Genomic DNA, 7,457 nt, shown 5'->3' on the forward strand with positions numbered 1-7,457 from the left:
CAGCCTGCGTGTGGGTGGGTGGGTGGGTGACGGGTGAAGATGAGGGTGCTATTTTTATCCTGAAGGGTTTGAAACTGTAGGTGCTACTGAATAGATGGATGTAACGATCCACATATTTTCATTTTAAACACTCCCACACACCTAAGAGCTATTAGTATGTTGACCTATGCATACAACACTCTCACCTACCCACACCCACCTGCTCATCAACTATTAAACACAACACTCATCTACCCGCGCATATCAAATTGCCATTCTAGCTCTCTGTTGGTGTCTAAAATTCACTCACATTGTTTAATCTCTCTCTCCCTCTCTCTTGTGTGATGTATCGTAGGTGGACTATTTCAGGTTGACGTCTGTTTTGGAGGAGGCCATCACCAAGTTCTTCAGCCGTAACGGCTCCCTCAACCCCATCACAGTGTCTTCATAAGAGACTGAATCCTTTTACTCTAGCTACTCCAGCTTTCTCCACCTTAACCCCTTTCTCCTTCAGAAACGGGACCCAAACCCTTAAGATTGTAAACTGTTACAGAACCACCTCTCTGCACCACCAGTTCCTCTGTAATCTCCGCTGAGGGGATCGGCTGAGTCCCACCATTGTAATGTGTTCTCCCACCGGTAATCTTTTTGGTAAATATGGGGCATGTTCCCCCACAGTCCAATCATATTCTAATCTCAAACGCAACCCCCCCCCCCCCTACCACCAAAGCTGTGATCTCTCTATCTATCTCTCTATACACGCACACACACTATCTCTATATCTCTGCTGTGATGGAGGGATGTGTTATTATATTTGTGGAGGACTGTGAAACTATATGAAGATGCAGGACAAGAACACCTATATTCAGGAATGTGATTTTTATTTTTAAGAGTTCTGTGTTTTGATTTTGAACACACCTATTCCTTTCCAATGAAGATTCCTTTCCCCTGTTTTCACCCCCCCCCCCTCCCTCTGATGCGTCTGCTTCTTTGTGTTGTCTTGATGACACCCTTTGAATATTGTTCACAACCAACCAGAATTGGGAGGCGTGGCCCGTGTGCACAGAGAGATTAGTCTCACCGCCTCATGTAGGCAAGAAGTCATTATTTCAGACCAGATGTTTGTAGCACCAGAGATTGTGAGACCGGCTATGGCAATATTATCTCCACTATCCTCATAAGGCCCCCTAGCTAAGGTGTTCTGAGCTAGCCCATCGCACAGACTTGTTGTTTGAGCTATGTAGGCTCACGGCAGTTGTGAGAAGCGAATATCCTCAAATCCTACCTCTTACAATGAATCTATCGATGACACTACCAATAATCCTGGATTTGGGCTTTAACACTATCGATGACACTACCAATAATCCTGGATTTGGGCTTTAACACGCCGTACATGTAAAATAGCGGTCATTGTTAGGGCCCTGGAAGTGTGTTCACTACTTCACTTCCTTTTTGAGAAAGGAAGATGATTATTACATGGTTACTGTTTAATGAGTCAGTGGTATATTGGTACCAGGTATATTGAATTCATACTGTACACGGACCATACTGTCTTGTACTTGTACACATTATGCCTTATGTCTCCATCTCCCACCCATTTATAACTTCTTTTTTTATTATTATAAAAGTAAATTTTTGTAATTTGCTGCTTGTGTTTTGTTTTTGTGTGCAAGTGCTCCACTGCCTTCACATCTTTTCAGACATTGGTCACAAGTTTCCTCTGTGCACTGAACCCTGCTGCCATATTAGAACGATGCTGTGGAAGGATTAGCGTTCCTCTCTTACTACTTCTGTGGAAGAGACTCAAAACAGAATGTCCTATTTATGTTTTTCAGAAGTGTTTTTTTTTTATATATATATAACTAAGAGATGTACCTCGCTGTCCTGTTTTTGAAACCATATCAGAGTGTGAGCCAATGCTTTTATTGTTATTATCGTCATTATTTAACCTTTAGTTTTCCAGGAACATTTTACTGAAGCACTGTCGCTTTTTCAGCATCGCCTTTTCTTCATTCTCCGCACTGGTGCAGATGTTTTACTGCTTTGACAATATGACCTGTCTCCGAAGACTTAAGTGCAGTGGTTCTCAAACTTGGGCCCTCGGCAGGGAGCCATGAGGGATGAGGGCAAACACTAAGTAGCCTGATGCCTGATGTCATTCTCCAATTGAGAGACATTGTAATCAGAATATACTATACAATGAATTATTTTGGCAGCCAAGTCTGCCCTCATCCCTCATGGCGATAGTGCTCAACATGGGGTCCTTGAGGGGGTTCCCTGGGAATATTGGGAATAGCTTAATCTGTAATTTCACTGTTAATTCACAAGAGGTTAGGCCAATGAGAGTCATATCTAACAACCAATCAAAAATTTTATCAGATATGGGGGTCTCTGACTAAATGTTATCAAATGTAGGTTTGTAGCCTAATTCGCAATTCTGGGTATTAGAAGTTTCAAGAAAAGGTTTGAGAGCCACTGTTCTAAGGGATTTTGGGAAACACTGGGTTTGTGTTGTGCCATGGAACAGGATTCTGGTACCATAGAATCAAACAAGGAGTTCAGGTCCATTGATTCCTTCATTCAAGCCATGAGACATGTTGTGCCTTCATTCAACACATGAGACATGAGCCTTCATTTAAGACATGTGCCTTCACGCAAGAGACATGTTGTGCCTTCATTCAAGACATGAGATATCTCGGTGGCTGTAACATTCAAAAAGAGGGATGCTTGTTACTAGTGATACACATACCACTTATTTCCACTCACATTCCCCCCCCAGAATCTGTAGCTGACGAAGGAGATGCATTTAGTAATTAACATCCCACTTCATCCTGCTTTTGCCTTTGCTACTCATGGAAAATACTTTTTTTCTTTTATTACTTTTTTTACTGATGCGCACTTTATTCATTGTTTTGAAAAGGGAAATTCCTGCACCACTCAATTAAAGATTTCATGTGATACTCGTATTGCCTAGCACAGCCCAATAGATACTAGTGAACACAAATGACTCCCCAAAAGCTGTCAACTTGCGACGTCATCAGATCTAAAGTCTGGAGCTGCTCCTCTTAGACCGATTGGGAAACGATTGTAAATGCAACTAGGAGAGCACCCAGGCGTGGGAATCCAGTGGGGATAAGATGGTCAGATAGTGTCCTCTTATCCTGAGGATATTACTAGTAATGTGATGTTTTCTGAACGGTCAACATCTGGTTCAGGACTGAAAGTTCTCATGAGTTAATTCTGTTTGTCCATAAAGCTCGTCGTCTCCCCTTATGGAGCAACTCCTGACTTCATACCTGATGATATTTTAAGTTTGACTCTTAACGTTTCTCTTGTTTGTGAGAAATGTCTCATGAATATTTATTTGACCATGCTAGACCATAGAAAAAACATGAACTCTGCTATAGGGTGGTGGCCTTTAATAATGTCCATAGAGGTCAATTGTGGAGTTAACCCTTTCAGGTGTAATGTTTTTTCTGAATGTTTTCTCAATGGGGGACTGTATGGCAGCTCAGCTAAAACTTTATGGACCGTTTCAACTTGGCAACATAAGCATTCTAAGTGTACTACTTTTGATTTCCTCGGAGTTGTTGATATTAGCAAACACTGCAACAGGAGATCAACGGCAGTTAAAGCTGTTCCCTAGCTATATAATTCCAAAGTTATAGACCTTTTTTTTTTAACTCCACAACATAAAAATGTCTAAATGTGCCCCCGTTTATTTCCTGTTGCAAGGTTTCTATAGTAATGGAATTCTTCTGAAAAGGTCTGTAGAGCTTTCAGTGGTCCGTAGCCATTTTAATCCATTTGATCACTGAACTCTACTGTTGTTTTTCGCTAATGGGCCCGTCGCTCTTCCAAGAAAGAACTGTTTGTATACTATTAATGTAACATTTCTACTGTCATGTGATATTGTGAGTTGGTTGACCATCTTGCAGACCTGGGGCAGAAATAGTTTTGAATCTGGTTTCAAAGTGTTGGGACTAAATGAGGCGGTCTCGACACTTAACCTTTTTTTGACTGGATACACATCACTTGCTAAGATAATATAAGCCTTGAGAATGTATTAAACTAATTGTATCCTCACTACGCTGTTCATCCAATCATACAGACTTTCCTCTATGTTTAATTTTTATTTTATGTATCAGTATGTTCAGTACAGTATACTGTATCAGCTGAGATTGTACTGTACAGTCCAAAGAGATGTTATAGACTAGACCAGTGCTTCCCAATCCTCTCCTCGAAGCACCCCAGCCGTTCCATGTATTTCTTAAATTCCACCAGCACACCTGATTCAACTTAACAAGCCCTTTATTAGTTGAATCGGGTGTGCTGGTGGTGGAATTTAACAAATACATGGAACGGCTGGGGTGCCTCGAGGAGAGGTTTGCGAACCACTGGACTAGACCAATGTCTTTCTCCTGTATTCAAAGTATTGCAACCATAAAAGAAGCCTTATACTGTATTCTCTCTTTTACACTGTACTCTCGTATACTGTATTCTCTCTCTCTCTTACACTACTCTCTCTTATGCTGTATTCTCTCATACTGTATTATCTCTTGTACTGTATTATCGCATACTGTATTCTCTCATAAACTATTGTCTCTTATACTGTATTCTATTATACTGTGTTCTTTCTCGCTCTGTGTTACTGGAATGTTCAGTGTTTTTATCCTCGGTCTATCTTTTATACCCAGAGTGCTGCTGTTGAAGCAATGTTTGTTGATTAATTGTTGGGAGGGGCAACTTTAGCCTCTTTCTTCAGGTTGTGAGGGTTGGGTTAGTTGGCCTTGGGTGGTACTGATGTACTCTTGCTTGAGTGATTCATGTGATATGTATGGCACTTTGCAAGTGTGTGTGTGTGTCCTTACAGACTCTGCAATGTACTGTATGACTTTGGGGATTCTTTTAAATAAACATGTAAAATGACATAGTCTATGCATATGCCTTCATTATTTATTTATGTTTTTCTTTTTTTTACAAAGCTAGATATCTTGAGAAACAGGATAGGGTTTACTATAAATGCAGTTCCATGTGCCCTTGGCATTAATGGATTGCTTGTCCAAATGTACATTCAGTAAGGTGAAATGCATTGGCTTCAGGCTTCTAAATTACCTTTGCCCTGCCGTTGAGTTTCTAAACTATACCTTACAATTATGAATCCATGCCCCTGAAATGGATCATCCTACTACAGCCCTTACAGATTGACGGATGGTATACCTGGACCAGTATTCACAGATATATTTGGTATGTACTGTGAGGTGACAGTGTTAAACCACTACACCACCGTGCCGCCTGGAATCTGGGGGACCAACAATAACTTTCAGATTTGTTTTCATTTAGCTGGAGGAAATTGTAAGCCATCCGGCATTGAATGTCCTCAAGGCATTCTGTGAGGCAGTTTATCGTTTTTGGTAGGAGATGGAAGAACTACACAAACATTCCGTGCAAGGCCTCTATTACACCTCAACCATCACAGTCAACATGTCTGCCCCACCGAGGTTGCGTTCTGGCCCTTTCCTGTACTCCTGTCCTCCCTTGTGGCCAAGCATGACTCTCAACACCACGTTTACACACAACACAGCTGTGGTGGGCCTGATCTCTGCCAATGAAGAGAGGTGGAGAACCTGGAGAACAGCCTCTCCCTTATCCTCAGCAAGACAGTTTGAGGAACTACAACCCCCCCAGAGTCAACAGGGCTCCCATGGAGAGAGCGAGCAACAGATACCTTGATGTGCATCTGAGGATCTGACTTGGTCCACACACATTGATAGTGTGGTGAAGAATCATAAAATACAACAGTCTCTTCTCTCCGCTGCGGTCAGTTCAAGGCCAGCACAGAGAGGCTCAAGAGAAGCTACTATTCCCCGGCCATCTGGACCTCAATTTAAACCACTATTAAATTAAAATGGTCGGCGGTCGAGCCTTCATGGTTGCTCAGGCAGAAAGCACACTCTCCACCAGCTCTTCCATTGCCCCGATTTATGTTGATTTCTCAAGATCTTCTTTCTATGTGATAATTTTCTTGTTATACTGAGATATTATCTTGTCTCCTTATTATGACATATTTCCCGTTATATTGAGATATCTCCTTATATGACATATTTATCTCATATTAACATATTTTCTTGTTATAACAAGAAAAGGGTCTGCTTATTCTTTTTTTCTGAATTAATACAATCCACTGACATGGCTCGTTAAAACCCTCCAATGAAACAACTAATGTCTAATAATGATAATAATTTAGGTTTGTCAAATTAGCATACTTAGCATGTTCCCACAAGTAGGGTAAACCCGCCTGTTTTGGGATAACAAGCCCCCTATGGACATCTTGATTTTGAATTGGCTAGCATATAGCTAATATTAGATTTCTGAAAAGGTACGCTATCAAATAACAAAATAAAGTAATAGCTATGCTATAACATGTATTATATCAGTTAAGAATGTATTATGATGAGAATAATATATATATATCTAACAGATGGTATCGTGAAGTGCAGTCAAGAAGGGCTGGGGTGAGTAGCGGTGCTATGGGTTAAACTCACTCATCCTCAAAAGACAGACACGTAACAAAGCAGTGAGTTCACCTCTTGGTACAGCGGTCTGTGTTGTTACATGCGGCGTGGGATACCCGTGTTCGAATCTCCCTCGGGGCATCGAAGTTTGAGGTGACGTTGTCACAACAACCGTTACATAATATATAACAAAAAGAAAAAAACGTTGGATAAAGTTGAACTGTTTTTACATGATGCATTTAGTTAATAAGACAGTATTAGTTATCTTGTTAAAGGTGCTATAGATAGCGTTTTTATGTAGAGTAATCATTAAAAAAAAAGAATACATCCACAGAGCTTTTAGAAAGTTGCAACATAAAAGTATTGCTGTTATAAAGTAATGAATTTATCATAAAAAAAATGTGCAGGTCCAAAATGTATGTTGTTTACATGTTGCAGGTACCTGATTGGATACATGACATGCTGGTGCTCTAGTGCTACATATACTAGCTGAATGTTATAGAGCACATTTACGCTTATTGATACATTTAATTACCCTCTAAATGTGTTTACTTACGCATACTTCTTGTGTACATATTATATTAATATTCAAATTATATATATTTGAATAGATAATAGACATTGTTCATAGTCTTACCCCGATTTACCCTACATAGTTTCTGGCATGGATTGTGATTTCTTGGAGAGGATAGGCAGGACAGTCACATGATCTCTAAGGATTACAATGTAAGGGGATCATCCCTATGTTCCCCGGGTCCTATGTTCCCCGGGTTCTATGTTCCCCGCTTTGATTGATTAATAGATTGAACATTTTATAAATTTTTATTATTTTATTAATGATTAATGTCCGCCTTGTTTCGAATGGTTAAGCTTAGGCCCTCGTTCGAACTGGTTAAGGTTAGAGTTTGGAATCAGGGCTGGTGGTCTAAAATTTTCAATCTATCAATCAATCAAAGCGGGGAA

At 40.3% G+C, this 7,457-nt stretch overlaps 1 protein-coding gene across 1 annotated transcript in view; it reads left to right on the forward strand.

Annotated features, from left to right (window-relative positions):
* Positions 1–4,910, forward strand: part of LOC311247646 (nuclear receptor-binding protein-like) — a 39,834-nt gene extending 34,924 nt beyond the window's left edge. The window contains exon 18 of the mRNA XM_084337914.1: positions 335–4,910. Within this exon, the coding sequence (XP_084194040.1) occupies positions 335–430 (96 nt within the window). The 3' untranslated portion in view covers positions 431–4,910. The remainder of the gene's footprint in view (positions 1–334) is intronic.
* The last annotated feature ends 2,547 nt before the right edge of the window (positions 4,911–7,457 follow it).

This window comes from Notolepis coatsorum (assembly GCF_963971535.1).
Source record: "Notolepis coatsorum genome assembly, chromosome: 2".
Taxonomy (NCBI): domain Eukaryota; kingdom Metazoa; phylum Chordata; class Actinopteri; order Aulopiformes; family Paralepididae; genus Notolepis; species Notolepis coatsorum.